Source organism: Palaemon carinicauda, chromosome 1 (genome assembly GCF_036898095.1).
Source record: "Palaemon carinicauda isolate YSFRI2023 chromosome 1, ASM3689809v2, whole genome shotgun sequence".
In the NCBI taxonomy this organism is placed as follows: domain Eukaryota; kingdom Metazoa; phylum Arthropoda; class Malacostraca; order Decapoda; family Palaemonidae; genus Palaemon; species Palaemon carinicauda.
In genome coordinates, this window is record NC_090725.1 from 271228854 (window position 1) to 271249182 (window position 20329).

At 41.8% G+C, this 20329-nt stretch overlaps 1 protein-coding gene across 4 annotated transcripts in view; it reads right to left on the reverse strand.

Moving 5' to 3' along the window:
* Iml1 (GATOR complex protein Iml1) overlaps positions 1-20329 on the reverse strand; it is a 486471-nt gene that overhangs the window by 112834 nt on the left and 353308 nt on the right. For all 4 annotated transcript variants that reach the window (XM_068390604.1, XM_068390598.1, XM_068390583.1 and 1 more), the window contains one exon: positions 16346-16521. In XM_068390604.1, coding sequence (XP_068246705.1) covers positions 16346-16521 — 176 coding nt within the window. The remainder of the gene's footprint in view (positions 1-16345; positions 16522-20329) is intronic.

Genomic DNA, 20329 nt, shown 5'->3' on the forward strand with positions numbered 1-20329 from the left:
GTTGACCGTGTTCACCTCCACCACTTTGCCTTGAAGGAGAGACCTGAAGCTTTTCCAGGTCAGACGTACTGCCAGAAGCTTCTTGCAGTTGAAATGCATTGTCCTTTGACTCGAGTTCCATAATCCCGAGCATTCCCTACCGCCTAAGGTCGCACCCCAGCCTACGTCCGATGCGTCTGAGAAGAGAACGTGGTTGGGAGTCTGAACAGTCAGGGGAAGACCCTTTCAAAGGTTGATAAAGTCCTTTCATCAAGTCAGACCAGACTTATCTTTCCGGAAACCGGGATCGAGACTGCTTCTAGCGTCTTGTCCTTTCCAGTGAAGAGCTAGATGATACCGAAGAGGACGGAGGTGTAGTCTTCCAAGTGACACCAATTGAACCACGGATGACAGTGTCCTAACCAGACTCATCCACAGCCTGACAGGGCCGTGTTCCTTCTTCAGCATCTTCTGGATGGATAGCAGGGCTGGGGGTTGATCGTCTTGTTCAGCCATGTCCTCATCAGAGGGTTCCTCATCCGAAACTGATGAGGAAACGGCAACGGAGTGGGCAACGTCTGACTCGCTGAATCCGGTCGCACTGGTGGATGCGTGACGGAGCCGGACACAAGATCATGGTACTGCTGCACAGTCTGTGAACTGTCAACCATGGGGAAGCGAGGAAGTACAGCGACAACCCGAAACTGTCTAGATTGTCTGGGTTGTGCAGACAACCCCCTACCGGGTTGCTGAGGTTGCCGCACTGCGTCACAACAAGTCACCTCTGCTGGTTGTTGAACGTCTTCCTAGTGACACACTGAACGTCCACAACCACCTCCGAGAGTCGCTTAACGTCAACGTGCGACTGGCAACCCACACTGGGTCGCACCGGTGGAGGAACCATCTCAACTGGCGGACGTGAGTAGGATACCTCAGCGTCAACAGGGCGTACAACCAACCGGTAGGAAGGTTGTTGGCTAGAAGCTTCTTCTCCGTAAAAAAATCCTCTATCAAGGACTAAGCTTGGACTGCATGTCTTGCAACAAAGCCCATTAGGGTCTATGGGAGCAGGTGTGGCAACAGACGGGGTTAGCGACTGAAGCGGAACCATTTACCATCCCTGGAAGCATGTTATGCTTTACTTAAAGTCCATAGGAGGCTAAGCAGCTTAAGGCTCCTCTCCAAATGACAGAGTCCTCAAGGGAATATCAGAAGGAGGGAGAACAGCACTTTCTCATCTACAGGAACCATGTCCGAGAAAAGCTAGGTTATCTCAGTGAGGGTTTCACTGGTGCATAAGCAGCAGACCAGAAGGCAACGTTATGTAACTGCTTGACAGTCTGTGAACTGTCAAAAACTGAACTGTCAACCACAACAGGTGCGTGAGGACATACAGCACTGGTGCATTAGCAGCACACCAGAAGGCAACGTTATGTAACTGCCTGACAGTCTGTGAACTGTCAAAAAACTGAACTGTCAACCACAACAGGTGCGTGAGGACATACAGCCCTGGTGCATTAGTAGCAGACCAGAAGGCAAATTCATGTAACTGCTTGACAGTCTGTGAGCTGGCAACAACCAAAGCTGTGTGGGGAAGCCTCAACTCCTGACTGACTAGTCTGCTGCGGGCGAGAGGCGGTAACCACAGTGGGTTGCGGAGGCTGACACACCGTGTCAAAACACGGCAGCTTGTGGTAGCTCACGCACGGCAACGGAGTGCTCCGTGTGTCTGTGGGAGTCAGCATGCGTCTGGCAGGGTCGACTGCGCATGAGTGGAGGAGCTCTCACAACAAGAGTGTGGGAGCAGGCAGCCATGCTGGGCGCACAACCGTGGCAGGCTGTAGGCCAACGGGTGCATCGTCAACCTTCTCCGCAGTCGGAGTGTGGGAGCAGGCAACAACCAAAGCGGAGTGGTGGTGCGTGGTGGGGACTGCCGTGGGTTGCGGAAACTAACGCATCGCGTCAAAACACGGCAGCTTGACTCCACCTTCCCACTGCTGATGCGGTAGCTCACGCATGTTAACGGAGGGAGCCGCACGTCGGCTAACGTTAACATGCGTCTGGCAGGGTCAATCGCGCATCGGAGGTGGAGCTCTCCGCAGCCGGAGTGTGGGAGTAGGCAGCCTCAGCGTGAGCTGGGCGCACAACCGTGGCAGGTTGTAGGCTAACGAGAGCAGTGTAAACCTTCTCCGCACGAAACTCCTGCATAACTGCAGCTAACTGAGTCTGCATAGACTGCAGTAAAGACCACTAGGGTCTACAAAAAACGGCAACAAACGGAGCTACTGTCCGTTGTGACTGAGGGTCTAAAACAGCTGGTGCGGCAACAGACGGAGTTACTGCCTGTTGCGGTACCACCTTGCCTCTCTTGGGAGGTGTGCAGTCGTCGGATGACTGCAGCGAGTCCGAACTGACCCAGTGGCTACACCTAGGCCGTTGGACTTGCGCGGAAGGGACCGACTTGCACTTAAAAAGCTGCAAGATTTGGTCCATGGTTTCTACGAGAAACCTCTTCCGCAGACGAGGAATAAATGGGCTCTCTCGTCTTTGTGTGGGTGGGGCGATCACGTCGGCAACGTGTGTAGATACACCCGAAACCACGGAGGGAAACGTCTGTTCGTCGATCAAGGCCTGTGGAACCCATAAGTCGTTCGACATTACTTCTCCCCTGGGCTTGGGAGCTTGTAAGAGGTCCCGGACTAGGTGAACAACTGGCACGAACAGACGAACCCTCGAACGCAACACTGTAACACTTTGCGCATATCACTTTATCACTTTTGATTTTCTGTTTGCACTTATTTCACTGAAATCGAAACTTTAACTGATTTCTACCTGAAACACGCAATCCTATCCTTCATTAAAAGGTAGTAATTGCGAAAACAGTATTACAATGCAACAGAAAAACGTAATTAAAGATAAAGAATTCAGTGGCTGGAAAAGAGACTAAACACTAGATCAAATAAACTACGTTTAAAATCTCTCACCGCATAAAGCCTGGGAACAAGAATAAAACTCTAGAAACGTTTTACCTTCTTCCCCTACAGCGACTAGGGAGAAGAGTAAAAAACGAGAACAACGTTACCCGCTTAAACGAAACGTTTACTCTCCTCTCTCTCCCTCCGTCTCTATCTCTCTCTCTCTTCTCTCTTGACTTAGAACCTGAGAGAAGAGCCCAATTATATATCGTTAAAACATATTATTTGCTAAAGGAAAAAACTGAAAGGTTTCCCAAATAAAAAGTTCCTTTATTTAGAATTTAAACCATTTAAGTTAAGAAAGAATGAACGAAACGCTAGAATCGGTTTACTCTTACTGCAACGTGAAACCGTGAAATACTCTCTCTCTCTATCGTAACGATAGAGCGCAAGTTGAACATTCTGAACGTCAACAACTGCGGAGACTAAACTAAACGTTAGTTCATCTTTGAAAACAGTACGAGACTATCAAAGAAATTCTTTCATAAAACATTAAAATTAAAAAAGTATTAAATTCTTAAAAGGTAAATACGATATGACGGGCTCAATGTTAATTAACTTCGGTTCCAAGTAAGGACCGCCTATTAGGAAAGGTCGCATATAAACAAACATAAAAATTAATTTTTATAAGTTTATAATAAATGGAAAGTTAATCGAAGAGGCCTATGAAGGCGGAGAGATATAAAATAAATAGATCTATAACTTGTTAAGCAAAATTACCAAAAACCTAAACACACTTCCGTCTAAGGGAAGGGTCGGCCATTTAAAAGTGAAAGAGAGTCCATACTCTCTTCGTCACCAACACTTCCGTCTAAGGGAAGGGTCGGCCATTTAAAAGTGAAAGAGAGTCCATATTCTCTTCGTCACCATAATTAAATCTATCCAAAACGAGTTCAAGTTTTGAAATGAAGATAAAACCCCTGCATAGCGAAAGCTCAAAACTGGAATAGTGTACTTCACCAACTCGTTGTGAAAACAAATCCAGTTAGGGACGGCGTATTTAGTAGGTCTTGCCAGTGGCACGACAGAGGGAAAATTGGTTCTTTGTTGACATCGAGTACTTGAGTACCTACTTGACAGATGGCGCTGTTGATGTACACCCCCACCTGTATAGCGATCGCTGGCGTATTTCGCCCGTAGATTTTTTCTGTCGGGCAGCAGGGATGCAGCTATATGATCATCGGGTAAGTTTGATATTGAAAAATAGAATATTATATGATCATAATAATATTAAAATAAATCTTTTATATATAAACTATAAAAACTTAAATAAATAAGAGGAAGAGAAATATGATAGAAGTGTGTGTCCGCATGTACACTCAAGCAAGAGAACTCTACCTCAAGACAGTGGAAGACCATGGTACAGAGGTTATGGCACTACCCATGACTAGAGAACAATGGTTTGATTTTGTGGTGTCCTTCTAGAATAGTTGCTTAACATAGCTAAAAGTCTCTCTTCTACCCTTACCAAGAGGAAAGTAGCCTCTGAACAATTACAGTGCAGTAGTTAACTGCTTGATAGAAGAAGTATTGTTTAGTAATCTCAGTGTTGTCAGGTGTATGATGACAGAGGAGAATATGTAAAGAATAGGCTAAACTATTTGGTTTGTGTGTAGGCAAAGGGAAAATGAGTCGTAACCAGAGAGAAGGATCCAATGTAGTACTGTCTGACTAGTCAAAGGATCCATAACTCTCTAGCGGTAGTATCTTAACGGCTGGCTGGTGCCTTGGCCAAGCCTACTACCTGTAAACTCCCAATATTCTTTCGAAGAACTCAAATCTACAAAACCTATTGGATATTGTGTCATTGTTATACCACAACTCAAGCTCCTACAGTAATACCGACCTCACTAAATTGATATATAGCCCGAATTTTATATGTAACTTCAGGTGATTTGATTTCCAAATTTTACTTAACCTAGCCATTGTCTGATTTGCTTTCCTCAATCTTTCAATAAACTCAAATTCTATAGACCTTGTAATAGAGATCAGAGTTCATAAATGTTTAAGTGATTCTATCTCATTAATCCTTTCTCCATCCAATGATATTTCATCATTCATTGCCTATTCCATTCTCATCATCTGTCTTTCTTCTATTTATCATGAGCCCAACCTCATATGATATTTCATGCTTTCTGATAAGTAAGCATTGCAAATCCTGTGGTGTTCTGCTAATAAGGACAGCGTCATCAGCATACTCTAGGTCAGCTAATTTCCTATTACCAATCATATCCAATCCTTCTCCACCATCCCCAACTCTTCTATGCACTACAAAATCCATGAGGAGGATAAACAACATAGGTGACAATACATTCCCTTGGAGTACTCAACTGTTCACTGGAAATTAATTTGATAGGACTCAACTAACATCAACTTTGCACTTGCTATGCTCATGAACAGATTTAATCAAATTTACATATTTAAGAGGAACTGTTCATATAATAAATGGACAAATTTAAAATATGATCTTTTTCTAAAAAAATATGTTATTTTCCTTAGTAAAATAAATTTTTGAATATACTTGCCCGATGATCATATAGCTGCATCCCTGCTGCCCGACAGAAAAAATCTACGGGCGGAATACGCCAGCGATCGCTATACAGGTGGGGGTGTACATCAACAGCGCCATCTGTCAAGTAGGTACTCAAGTACTCGATGTCAACAAAGAACCAATTTTCTCTTCTGTCCCACTGGTTCTCTATTGGGGAGGAAGGGTGGGTCCTTTAATTTATGATCATCGGGTAAGTATATTCAAAAATTTATTTTACTAAGGAAAATAACATTTTTCAATATCAAACTTACCCGATGATCATATAGCTGATTCACACCCAGGGGGGTGGGTAGAGACCAGCATTACAAGTTGACATTATGAGCTAAGTATTCCGTATTTCATTTTAGCAGTTATTCAAAATAACAAGCATAAAATAAATAAGTACCTGGTAAGGAAGACGACTTGAACAATTACTCTGCCTTTTTAAGTACGTCTTCCTTACTGAGCCTCGCGATCCTCATAGGATGCTGAGCGACTCCTAGGAGCTGAAGTATGAAGGGTTGCAACCCATACTAAAGGTCCTCATCAAAACCTCTAATCTAGGCGCTTCTCAAGAAATGATTTTGACCACCCGCCAAATCAAGTAGGATGCGAAAGGCTTCTTAGCCTTCCGGACAACCCAAAAATATTTCAAGAGAAAGATTAAAAAGGTTCTGGAATTAGGGAATTGTAGTGGTGGAGCCCCCACCACTACTGCACTCGTTGCTACGAATGGTCCCAGAGTGTAGCAGTTCTCGTAAAGAGACTGGACATTCTTAAGATAAAAGACGCGAACACTGATTTATTTTCCAATAGGTTGCGTCGAATATATTTTGCAGAGATCTATTTTGTTTAAAGGCCACGGAAGTTGTGACAGATCTAACTTCGTGTGTCCTTACCTTCAGCCAAGCTTGGTCTTCCTCATTCAGAAGGGAATGAGCTTCTCGTATTAACAGTCTGATAAAATAGGATAAAGAATTCTCTGACATAGGCAAAGATGGATTCTTAACTGAACACCATAAAGCTTCAGACGGGCCTCGTAAAGGTTTTAAAATAGAACTTAAGAGCTCTTACAGGACATAATACTCTTTCTAGTTCATTTCCAACCATACGATAAGTTTGGAATATCGAACGATATTGGTCAAGGCCGAGAAGGCAGCTCGTGTTTGGCTAGAAAACCAAGATGTAGAACATGTAGCCGTTTCGGATGAGAATCCGATGTTCTTGCTGAAGGCATGAATCTCACTGACTCTTTTAGCTGTGGTTAAGCATATCAGGAAAAGAGTCTTAAAGGTGAGATCTTTCAGGGAGGCTGATTGAAGTGGTTCAAACCTGTCTGACATAAGGAATCTTAGAACCACGTCTAAATTCCAACCAGGTGTAACCAAACGACGTTCCTTCGTGGTCTCAAAAGACTTAAGGAGGTCCTGTAGATCTTTATTGTTGGAAAGATCTAAGCCTGTGTGACGGAAGACTGATGCCAACATGCTTCTGTAACCCTTGATAGTGGGAGCTGAAAGAGATCGCTCTTTCCTCAGATATAAGAGGAAGTCAGCTATTTGAGTTACAGAGGTACTGGTCGAGGATACGGATACTGACTTGCACCAGTTTCGGAAGATTTCCCACTTCGATTGGTAGACTCTAAGGGTGGATGTTCTCCTTGCTCTAGCAATCGCTCTGGTTGCCTCTTTCGAAAAACCTCTAGTTCTCGAGAGTCTTTCGATATTCTGAAGGCAGTCAGACGAAGAGCGTGGAGGCCTTGGAGTACCTTCTTTACGCGTGACAGACGTAGCAGGTCCACCCTTAGGGGAAGTGTTCTGGGAACGTCTACTAGCCATCGAAGTACCTCGGTAAGTTATTCTCTCGCGGGCCAGAGGGAAGCAACTAGCGTCAACTTTGTCCCTTCGTGAGAGGCGAACTTCTGCAGTACCTTGTTGACAATCTAGAACGGAGGGAATGCATATAGATCTAGATGAGACCAATCTAGTAGAAAGGCATCTATAAGAACTACTGCTGGGTCCGGGATAGGTGAGCAAAGTATTGGGAGCCTCTTGGACATCGAGGTTGCGAAGAGATCTATGGTTGGCTGGCCCCAGGTGACCCAAAGTCTCTTGCATACATCCTTGTGGAGGGTCCAATATGTTGGAATTATTGTCCCTTCCTACTGAGACAATCTGCTATGACATTCAAGTTGCCTTGGATGAAACTCGTACTAGTGAAAAGTCTAGACCTGTTGAACAGGAGAGGAGGTCACTTGCGAACTCGTACCATGTCAGAGAGTAGGTCCCTCCTTGCTAGGAGATGTACATCAAAGCAGGGAGTTGACCGTGTTCACCTCCACCACTTTGCCTTGAAGGAGAGACCTGAAGCTTTTCCAGGTCAGACGTACTGCCAGAAGCTTCTTGCAGTTGAAATGCATTGTCCTTTGACTCGAGTTCCATAATCCCGAGCATTCCCTACCGCCTAAGGTCGCACCCCAGCCTACGTCCGATGCGTCTGAGAAGAGAACGTGGTTGGGAGTCTGAACAGTCAGGGGAAGACCCTTTCAAAGGTTGATAAAGTCCTTTCATCAAGTCAGACCAGACTCATCTTTCCGGAAACCGGGATCGAGACCGCTTCTAGCGTCTTGTCCTTTCCAGTGAAGAGCTAGATGATACCGAAGAGGACGGAGGTGTAGTCTTCCAAGTGACACCAATTGAACCACGGATGACAGTGTCCTAACCAGACTCATCCACAGCCTGACAGGGCCGTGTTCCTTCTTCAGCATCTTCTGGATGGATAGCAGGGCTGGGGGTTGATCGTCTTGTTCAGCCATGTCCTCATCAGAGGGTTCCTCATCCGAAACTGATGAGGAAACGGCAACTGAATGGGCAACGTCTGACTCGCTGAATCCGGTCGCACTGGTGGATGCGTGACGGAGCCGGACACAAGATCATGGTACTGCTGCACAGTCTGTGAACTGTCAACCATGGGGACGCGAGGAAGTACAGCGACAACCCGAAACTGTCTAGACTGTCTGGGTTGTGCAGACAACCCCCTACCGGGTTGCTGAGGTTGCCGCACTGCGTCACAACAAGTCACCTCTGCTGGTTGTTGAACGTCTTCCTAGTGACACACTGAACGTCCACAACCACCTCCGAGAGTCGCTTAACGTCAACGTGCGACTGGCAACCCACACTGGGTCGCACCGGTGGAGGAACCATCTCAACTGGCGGACGTGAGTAGGATACCTCAGCGTCAACAGGGCGTACAACCAACCGGTAGGAAGGTTGTTGGCTAGAAGGTTCTTCTCCGTAAAAAATCCTCTATCAAGGACTAAGCTTGGACTGCATGTCTTGCAACAAAGCCCATTAGGGTCTATGGGAGCAGGTGTGGCAACAGACGGGGTTAGCGACTGAAGCGGAACCATTTACCATCCCTGGAAGCATGTTATGCTTTACTTAAAGTCCATAGGAGGCTAAGCAGCTTAAGGCTCCTCTCCAAATGACAGAGTCCTCAAGGGAATATCAGAAGGAGGGAGAACAGCACTTTCTCATCTACAGGAACCATGTCCGAGAAAAGCTAGGTTATCTCAGTGAGGGTTTCACTGGTGCATAAGCAGCAGACCAGAAGGCAACGTTATGTAACTGCTTGACAGTCTGTGAACTGTCAAAAACTGAACTGTCAACCACAACAGGTGCGTGAGGACATACAGCACTGGTGCATTAGCAGCACACCAGAAGGCAACGTTATGTAACTGCCTGACAGTCTGTGAACTGTCAAAAAACTGAACTGTCAACCACAACAGGTGCGTGAGGACATACAGCCCTGGTGCATTAGTAGCAGACCAGAAGGCAAATTCATGTAACTGCTTGACAGTCTGTGAGCTGGCAACAACCAAAGCTGTGTGGGGAAGCCTCAACTCCTGACTGACTAGTCTGCTGCGGGCGAGAGGCGGTAACCACAGTGGGTTGCGGAGGCTGACACACCGTGTCAAAACACGGCAGCTTGTGGTAGCTCACGCACGGCAACGGAGTGCTCCGTGTGTCTGTGGGAGTCAGCATGCGTCTGGCAGGGTCGACTGCGCATGGGTGGAGGAGCTCTCACAACAAGAGTGTGGGAGCAGGCAGCCATGCTGGGCGCACAACCGTGGCAGGCTGTAGGCCAACGGGTGCATCGTCAACCTTCTCCGCAGTCGGAGTGTGGGAGCAGGCAACAACCAAAGCGGAGTGGTGGTGCGTGGTGGGGACTGCCGTGGGTTGCGGAAACTAACGCATCGCGTCAAAACACGGCAGCTTGACTCCACCTTCCCACTGCTGATGCGGTAGCTCACGCATGTTAACGGAGGGAGCCGCACGTCGGCTAACGTTAACATGCGTCTGGCAGGGTCAATCGCGCTTCGGAGGTGGAGCTCTCCGCAGCCGGAGTGTGGGAGCAGGCAGCCTCAGCGTGAGCTGGGCGCACAACCGTGGCAGGTTGTAGGCTAACGAGAGCAGTGTAAACCTTCTCCGCACGAAACTCCTGCATAACTGCAGCTAACTGAGTCTGCATAGACTGCAGTAAAGACCACTAGGGTCTACAAAAAACGGCAACAAACGGAGCTACTGTCCGTTGTGACTGAGGGTCTAAAACAGCTGGTGCGGCAACAGACGGAGTTACTGCCTGTTGCGGTACCACCTTGCCTCTCTTGGGAGGTGTGCAGTCGTCGGATGACTGCAGCGAGTCCGAACTGACCCAGTGGCTACACCTAGGCCGTTGGACTTGCGCGGAAGGGACCGACTTGCACTTAAAAAGCTGCAAGATTTGGTCCATGGTTTCTACGAGAAACCTCTTCCGCAGACGAGGAATAAATGGGCTCTCTCGTCTTTGTGTGGGTGGGGCGATCACGTCGGCAACGTGTGTAGATACACCCGAAACCACGGAGGGAAACGTCTGTTCGTCGATCAAGGCCTGTGGAACCCATAAGTCGTTCGACATTACTTCTCCCCTGGGCTTGGGAGCTTGTAAGAGGTCCCGGACTAGGTGAACAACTGGCACGAACAGACGAACCCTCGAACGCAACACTGTAACACTTTGCGCATATCACTTTATCACTTTTGATTTTCTGTTTGCACTTATTTCACTGAAATCGAAACTTTAACTGATTTCTACCTGAAACACGCAATCCTATCCTTCATTAAAAGGTAGTAATTGTGAAAACAGTATTACAATGCAACAGAAAAACGTAATTAAAGATAAAGAATTCAGTGGCTGGAAAAGAGACTAAACACTAGATCAAATAAACTACGTTTAAAATCTCTCACCGCATAAAGCCTGGGAACAAGAATAAAACTCTAGAAACGTTTTACCTTCTTCCCCTACAGCGACTAGGGAGAAGAGTAAAAAACGAGAACAACGTTACCCGCTTGAACGAAACGTTTATTCTCCTCTCTCTCCCTCCGTCTCTATCTCTCTCTCTCTTCTCTCTTGACTTAGAACCTGAGAGAAGAGCCCAATTATATATCGTTAAAACATATTATTTGCTAAAGGAAAAAACTAAAAGGTTTCCCAAATAAAAAGTTCCTTTATTTAGAATTTAAACCATTTAAGTTAAGAAAGAATGAACGAAACGCTAGAATCGGTTTACTCTTACTGCAACGTGAAACCGTGAAATACTCTCTCTCTCTATCGTAACGATAGAGCGCAAGTTGAACGTTCTGAACGTCAACAACTGCGGAGACTAAACTAAATGTTAGTTCATCTTTGAAAACAGTACGAGACTATCAAAGAAATTCTTTCATAAAACATTAAAATTAAAAAAGTATTAAATTCTTAAAAGGTAAATACGATATGACGGGCTCAATGTTAATTAACTTCGGTTCCAAGTAAGGACCGCCTATTAGGAAAGGTCGCATATAAACAAACATAAAAATTAATTTTTATAAGTTTATAATAAATGGAAAGTTAATCGAAGAGGCCTATGAAGGCGGAGAGATATAAAATAAATAGATCTATAACTTGTTAAGCAAAATTACCAAAAACCTAAACACACTTCCGTCTAAGGGAAGGGTCGGCCATTTAAAAGTGAAAGAGAGACCATATTCTCTTCGTCACCATAATTAAATCTATCCAAAACGAGTTCAAGTTTTGAAATGAAGATAAAACCCCTGCATAGCGAAAGCTCAAAACTGGAATAGTGTACTTCACCAACTCGTTGTGAAAACAAATCCAGTTAGGGACGGCGTATTTAGTAGGTCTTGCCAGTGGCACGACAGAGGGAAAATTGGTTCTTTGTTGACATCGAGTACTTGAGTACCTACTTGACAGATGGCGCTGTTGATGTACACCCCCACCTGTATAGCGATCGCTGGCGTATTCCGCCCGTAGATTTTTTCTGTCGGGCAGCAGGGATGCAGCTATATGATCATCGGGTAAGTTTGATATTGAAAAATTGTAAATTTAGTTAAAAAAAATAAAAACATGTACAAGTCTATGTTTGTGGTTGCTCGCCAGCAGATCAGTGTCAGTGACAATAACTAGTTTACCAGACACTGCCAAAGACAGAGCAGTTAACACAATTAAGGTAACTACAACACAGTGTGCCAACTTCACCTGGATACCTGTTTAATTCAGAAAGCCACTGAGCATCTCTATAAAATGCTCCTTACTTTGGATATTACCAGGAATGCTGTCTAAGTAGTACTGGTATGCATTTTCTGGTCAAATGGGATGTCACTGGATGTTGATTTCTTTGCCCAGGGTAGTTGCTCTGCTGCCTTGGTGAAGATGATTCTATAGCCATCAAACAGTAGTACTGTGGGGCCAGCAAAATGGTCTTAGGATGTAGTCACTGTAGCACTGGAACACACCTCCATAGGTTGATGGCTATGGTCAGACCACTAAAAGCAAATGATGGCAGCCTTCATCTATGAAAAACTGGCAATCTGGAGTATTGGGTTGTAATGTCATATTCATAAATGATGATACTGTGTACTTTTGTTTTTGGACAAATTATCAACATAAAAAGCAAAATCTGGCAACTACAGCAGGTCGGGCAGTAAGTTTCTGTGAAGTGGCTAGTTGAAGGGACATTATTTTTCAAATTATTGTAGTGGCTTACTTGAAATTTCAGGTTCTTGATATGTTTTTATTGGAAAAAATAGTTGAAAAGGAAAAATAAAATGATAAAAATGCTTTAATAATTATACCGTATATAGTTTCAATTGTTAAGTAACCATCAAGAATCAAATCTCAATACTAGGTCTGGGCCTATTGGTCTGCAAATCTTATTTTAGGCATGATTCTACTTGACTTGCATATGATAATTATTAATGAAAATATAATGTTTTTTAACAAAATGTTAACAGTTCAAAAGGAACAAAAACACAATAATTCACTTTAGCAATGATCTGCTTATCCTGCTCTCGAGCAGTGCATCGGGGTTGTCCTTTTCTAATCTGATTCTTGAAGTTTGCATCTCTGTTGAAACATTTGATCCACCTGAATACTGTTGTCTGACTTATATTTAATTTACAGCTAATTTTGATGGGAAGGATATTATTTCTATGCATTTCTATCATGACTCTCCGTACAGCTACTGAAGTTTCCTGTTTTTAGCTCAAGAATCTATTTGATGTTGCCCATGATGCTCCATCATCCCAACGTAAGTTAAGCGAGAAGTAGACTAAATACTGAATGTCACCATACTGTATATATGCCAACTGACAAGTAGTAACATTGTTTTATGGCTTTTCATGCACGCCAACCTTTCGGCGTCAGGGAGGCAAATTTTCTCGTGGTGTTATTGTTTAAGAAGATTTTGTGTAATTGTCAGTCCTGGTTTTATCGTTCACAATTCAGAATGTTTTGTTTTATTTCAGGGCATATTGAAAATGGCTTAGTTTTTACTACTGAATATATTTTTACACTTTATATTAGATACTGTATATTTTTTATATATGTACCGATTTGCTCTTATAATTCAAAAAGAGTTTATAAAAAAAATAGAAATAATTCTTTTCACTTGTGAATGATAATAAAGTAAACAGTATCGTCACTTATGAACGTGATCATACAGGGACAAATCACTTGACGAGAATACCTAGAGTGCTCTCGGTTGGTTTCTGCATAACACCATCATGGAACAGGGATAGAGGTTGAGAAACTAGCTCATATGATAGGAAGTACTCCATGTTAGAACTTGTCTTGAGGACACAAGTGACCCTGTTGGAGAATAGAGTGAGATTACCTCAGAGTTTTGTCCCCTGACAATGATACTGATCTTATCTCCCATAGTCTTTACTTTGTCACTGCAATGCAGGGTAATTGCTGAAAACTATTTCCCTGTAATTTTGGGTGCTTCAGTTTCACCAATCTGAATTGCATAGTCACAGTTGATAGAAGTGTTGGCTACAATATCAGTGGAAACAGATCCTAGGCAATCAGGATGATAACCTTCAAATGGTGGTCATGCAATCAGGTGGATAACCTTCAAATAGAGGAAGATATCATAGTCTTCATCGTTTGTAGCCTGACTGGACAAATTAAAATATTTGTATGGGCCAGAGGTAACAGCGTGCAGTGCACACCATGGAACTTTTCCAAAGCATTACACAAAGGAAAACAAGGAGGCATTGCATGCACCCATTTTGTTAACATGCTGTCAGTTCTCCCTCTATCGTGGGTCATTCCTCCATTGGTATTCAGCATCCTCATCAGGAACTGCCCGACTGTCAGGTCATAGAAGTTGACACCTGAACTCATTGGCTCGGCAAATGGTGAAAACCCATTTGCAGAGAACAAGTATTCCTCAGGTGGCTTGACTTAGCAATGGAGTTCATCTGCTGCAAGTACAGTCTGGCAGACAACATACAGAAGAACACCTTCTGCATGGATACACGGGATCATCTGTGCACAGGGAAGATGAAGCTTCCAGTTGTCAGTCCTGTCAGCTTTGATGAACGTGAGCAACAACTAATGGATGAACTGCACCCACAAGTCCCATGTTCTTCTCTGTGTGGCAGCGTGATCTAAGTGGTTTGTGAGGAACTGTTGAAACTTTTGCAGATTTTCATCTTCATTTATCTCACCAGCAGCATCTTCATTTTGGTTCCACTGTGTTCTGTTATATACTGACCAGATATTCCTTGTTAGTCTGGCTCTTCCAGTTTGACTTGTTAAGCAGTACATAGAAGATGGCCAGCAATGTCAGAACATGGGGACCCACTTCTTGAGAGAGGACATGACCTGTAAGCATATGTACCACAAAACCTTTGGCATACTGTACACTTGTTTCAACAGGATCTTCCAACATGCTCTCTGTCCTGATCTTCCCAATACTTTCTAGGCAGGATATCAGCAGGTGGAAGCCACCAAGTAGCACCAAAACTTTGTCCAAGTCTCTAGAAGCAGTAACAATTTTAGAAGCTTTTGGATATAGAGGGTGACAAAATGTTACTGGGCAGACCTTGAGGTTGTGCTTCTCACTTTGTGCCTGTGGAAAGTGCAGTGCAGATACTGCTGGGATTGCTTGGTTCCAAAATATGAATATTAGTCTCAAATCCTAGAATTTTGGAACTCATTAGTTTTCAGAGCAATTTAAAGGTCACTCATGAATGGCAGAGGCAAGGACTGGACAATGTCCTGAAGATTGAACATTTATACATATGATCAGCACCCAAACACTCTCCATCAAGCTAGGAATATGCAGGGCAAGGAAATAGCTGCTGGTGACTCAGCTGGTAGGCCTATAGACTTCCACAAAGCACCCTCCCTAGCTCAAAAGGATGGTGAGGTTGCAGACGCTATTAGAAACTATTGAGCTTGAGTGGGTCACAAATGCCCATCCAAAGACTGTCAAGCAGGGACCTTTCCAATAGACAAGCCACCCCAATGCAAACAGTGTCAAGTTCAACATGTACTTAAGCATCCACAAGGAATAAAGAGCTAATGCTTGCAATCTTTGAGTGTCGACCTGCATAGGTTCTACTATAAGTAACTACATAGCAGGAACTGCAGGATTACTATATGTCCTGATGGGTATTTGTCTAATATTGCTAACTGCTTCAGCTGGGGATAGTTGCAGTGTGTGCTTGACAGGAGACTTTTCTATTGTTCCAGGTGGTGTTACACAAGCTATGCAATAGAGACTGAAAAGACAGAGATTCTCTGGCATGTTCAAAGTTCACTAGATTGTCTCATGATTTTACAACACGGCACAAGTTTTTTCAGGGAAAGAAAATGGGAATTTTCTTTTAATTCTAAGGGCAAATTACAATAAAACCGAGCTTCCAGAGACATCTGGGGAGGTTAATAGAAATAATACTTTGTTGGTGTTAGGTACTGCATATTAAAAGTTTCTTTTATTTTCCAATAAGAGATTGAGACAAAAAAAAACTCAAATTATCAAAAAGTATGGGTGATACAAATGAATAATGAACAGCAAACTAAACAAAAGAAAAAACAATGCTAATCAATATCACAGCATATAAACTGTACATCCTTTGGGCACTAATGGGTTAAATCATAAGTTATTATGATTCAATATGGAACAGTAATTATCATGTTGAAGATTTATACAGATATATGATCTGGAAGTTTGCTAATATATAGAAACAAAGGCTATATTTTTACATTACAAGGCAATGTTATTTGCATCAATCGATACAATAATCCTAAATCTCATAAAATAGAGAATACCCAAGGTCATAAAAAATAAAAGGAGGATAAACTGAAATTTTTCTGTATATTCAGTATACTGAAGCACAAAAGTGTACTGTATTTATCTAATCATGCTTAGAGTTCATATTAAGGTTTCTTTGTATTTTCTATTTAAATATGTATTTAATACATGAAATTCACATGCAAAACAAAAACAAAAATATAAAAAAGATTGCCTGCTTACTTTTCCTCTTTATCCTCCTCTGGTTCTAATAGAGACTTCATTTCTGGAGCATCTACATGTAGCTCCCTATTTCCACTCTCAAAACGCATTCTTTCTGAAGCCTTACCACTTGGTCGCAACCTAGGACGCTCTAGAACACGGTTGCTTCCAAGGCGCTCCCTATATGCTGCTGCATTCTGCAAATACCAATACCATAAAACTAAAGCTATTTAAATGTAACATCCATGTTATAATTAATAGCATTATGATGACAGAACAGCAATCACATCTCATGCATAAATGCATCTGTTAGGTATAAACACAATACTTTACAGATGTGAATACACAATGAATTCATACACAATTCAAACTGTTAAATATAGTTTTGAACACACAACAATAATAAAGGTCGTTATTAAAACAAAGTGCACAAGAACACACATTGCAATCTCCTACAAAAATGTACCTGGATAAGTATAAAGTACAATTAATTAACAAATTAAATTTAATTTACACAAAAACCTGGAAATTAACAACAGCAATTTAAGTGTTCACACTGTACAATACATATAACTATTTTCATAATAATTTACACGCAGCTGGATAAAAAGGGTGATTAGATTATCATATCATGATGCAGTTGTGAATATTATCCACAAGCAATTACGAATAATGGCCACGGCTTTGTTCAAATTCTTGCACTTTTGAAAATGCAATTTCAATAATAAAAACTGCACAAATAATTTCCACATGAAAAGGAAATCTTTACTGTATTCTATTTTCATTGCTGAAGTCACATTACTTTCCAAATCATGAATTATGAATTAATTGTACTGATTGCATTAAATGTTACCAGACTTAGCATTAGGCTACCATCTATTTAGTATTCTATTTGGGTCATGTCTCCTTCCCAAGTTTTCCCTGCAATACAGTATTTACTGATGAGATGAACATATCTAACAGAATAGGGGTGATACATCATATATCACTGGAAGATAACTGAATGCTGATGGTGTTGGCGAATTAAAAAGAATAAAATTTGTGGTTCTTCCATTGGTTATAAAACTTTTAACTGTAATTAATAAATCTGAGCTATGTCTGCCCTAGTACCAACAAATCTCCCTATTACCAGAATAGGTATTATGAGGTCTCCCTAAGTATTGTAATCATATAGTAATATTTTAATTTGTATCCAATAGCATAATGTAGTTTTGTGGTTCTAAAAAATAATTTGTTTCTCTCAAAAGATTTCCACATGGATAAACAGTTTCAAATGGACACCTTACTTCATGGAAATAAGGGGAAAAATAGTACTAAAAACTAAAATCAAATACAGTACTTAGCTTCTCTGATCCTGTGATATCTCTATGACACATTGCTGTCATCTCAACACAACCTGTATAATAGACCATTTAGAGCTAATCATGAAAATTGAGTATATAAAAAGCTCTTGAACACACTGGTTCCTGTTTTGTAGAGCATGAAGGCTGCTAACCTATTCTAATCCAATTTCAGATAAAATCAATCAAGTCAAACTTCTAATAGATAATGGCCACACTCATAATAAAATTTAAGATATCAGTTATATATTATGAAAATGTACACACCATACATGAATATAATAATACACCGCACTATGTTGTTAATTGGTTCCCGGACAATTTTCAACATAGGTAAAAAATACCCAATTTAAAGTAATGAATGGTTTCCCATAATGACGTAATAGCAATAAGGCAATAAAAGATTACACCCTGTTATCATTTCATAAAATCCAGACAGAATATTAAAAACTTTACTACAATAATATTAATTCACCAAAAGGGTCATGTTACCTTAAACTGGGCATCTTTTCTGCTTGCTGGACACAAAGAGGCAACTTAGAACTGACAAACTAGTTGTTGGAATAGGATAGTGATGATGAAGTGGTTGTTAGTGATAATGGGGCTTTTATAAGCTGTTTCTTTGCATTATCCCCTTATGTTAATAGCAGTGCCTCTTCAGCATCAGGATGAGGTGATGATGCTGTAAACCTTGTCTTACGAATTTTATGATGAACATATCTAAAATTTGTTGGACACTGTTCTTTCTTCTTTTGTCAAAAATGATCCTGTATTAAAGGACCAAATCTGCATCACTGTTAGAAATATTTGCAAAACAGTCAGCTACTGGATCTCAAAGACTGCCATACACATACATAAAGAATGAAGAGCACGCTGAATATTTCGAAGCTTAAAATTCCTTGGTTCTGGATCAGGGAAACTTTCTTCGATTTTCTGTTCTTTCTCTAACTCCAACAAGCCTTCATTAGTCAATGGTTATTTGTTGACCTCAATCAATTCATCAAATTCTTAAGGTCATTACTAAGGGATATAAAATTTTTAGAACACATCCTTTACCTGTTCATCAAAATATTTGAAATCATGAACGAATTTAGGGCACAGTTTTTCCCATAAACCATTTATTTGGTCACATCAGTCTAAGAGGCACTTCAGAACTTCTGAATGTTTATGTTATCATCTACTGACATAACATCAACTGCCTAATGTAAGGCATGCTGCAGATAGTACTGCTTGAAGAGGGCTATGGCAGCTTGGTTCTTGGGTTGAAAGAGAGATGTAGTGTTTGGTAGCAAGAAAATGACAGTCACCTTTGAGTCTTTGAGTTTCAGATGTGTAGGATGTCCAGGTGCATTATCTAGAATTAAAGAGCCTTAAAAGGAAGTTTTTGGCCTTGCAATATTCCTTGAATGCTTTAATAAAATAGCCAGTGAACCATTCTTCAATTGACCATGGTGATCCAGTCCATTGGATTAGCCATATAATTGACAGGAAGGGCCAACTTTGGGATGTTTTGCATAGCCAGAGATTAAGGTCATGGTAGACCAATTTTGGGTTCAGTTTGAAATCACTAATGATGTTACCTACCAACAATTTTGGCCTAATTTTGGATACCTTGAACCCTACCATTTTTTTTTTCTTTGAAATGAATGAACGATCAGGCATTCGCTTTTAAAACAAGCCATTCTTGCCGACACTGAAGATGAGTTCTGAACAAATTTCATCAATAATATTCTCTGTTCGTTAGCAACAGTATCAGTACCAGCAGCTTCACCTTGAATTTTATATTGTATTAGTTGAAGCACATCTTGAATCTATCAAACCACTTGTAGCAAATGAGGTGTCCTTATTATGTGCATAGTTTGTATGTAGGTCCTCAAACAAAAGCTTTGCATTCTCTTGAACCTGCATTTGACTTGTAGGAATTGATTTATATGTTTGCCTTTCAATCCAAAGGGATAGAAGGTGCTCCATTTCATTGTAAATTACACATCACCTCACTTTGAAGCTATGAGTTTTAGACAGTGGAGCTTTCACAGGAACATACTTACTAAAGAGTGTGGTTTTTCTTTCATGGATTATGTTGATACTTGTCTGACCCAGCCCTAAAGCATGTGCAATGGATATCACTTTTCCATATGTCTTGATCATGTCAAATTCATCATGCATCATAACATGATGCTTTGATTTACCAACTATACTTTTTTTGGGTGGGGGGCATAGCTAACATTGGGGAAGCTTGCCAAGATCCAAAAGAATAATTTCAATACATACACACAACAAAACGGTACTTATAAAAACACTAAATACGTACATTGATGGTAGGCCTTCTAGTCAGAACAAGAGTGAAGCTGGTCAAAGCTTGTTGCTGTGAATCTTTTTAGTCTTGTCAAATTGTAATCCTTGTTTTGAATTATTAAGGGATTTTGACGAAGGAAAAATCTATTTCTGGGAAGAGGCCTGTGACGCCCGGTGAAAAAGGTCCTTCCTTCTACCTTTCCTAATATAAATCTTCCAAATATACTAGAGAAAGAAAAGCATGGAATGCAGAGGTTACAACCCTCGCGCGAACACCTTGTAGGTGTCGTGTATTAAACAAAGGCGTGTGTAAACCACTATTCACAGGTTGTCTTCCATTTAGATAATCCCTTCATCAATGGGGAGGGCC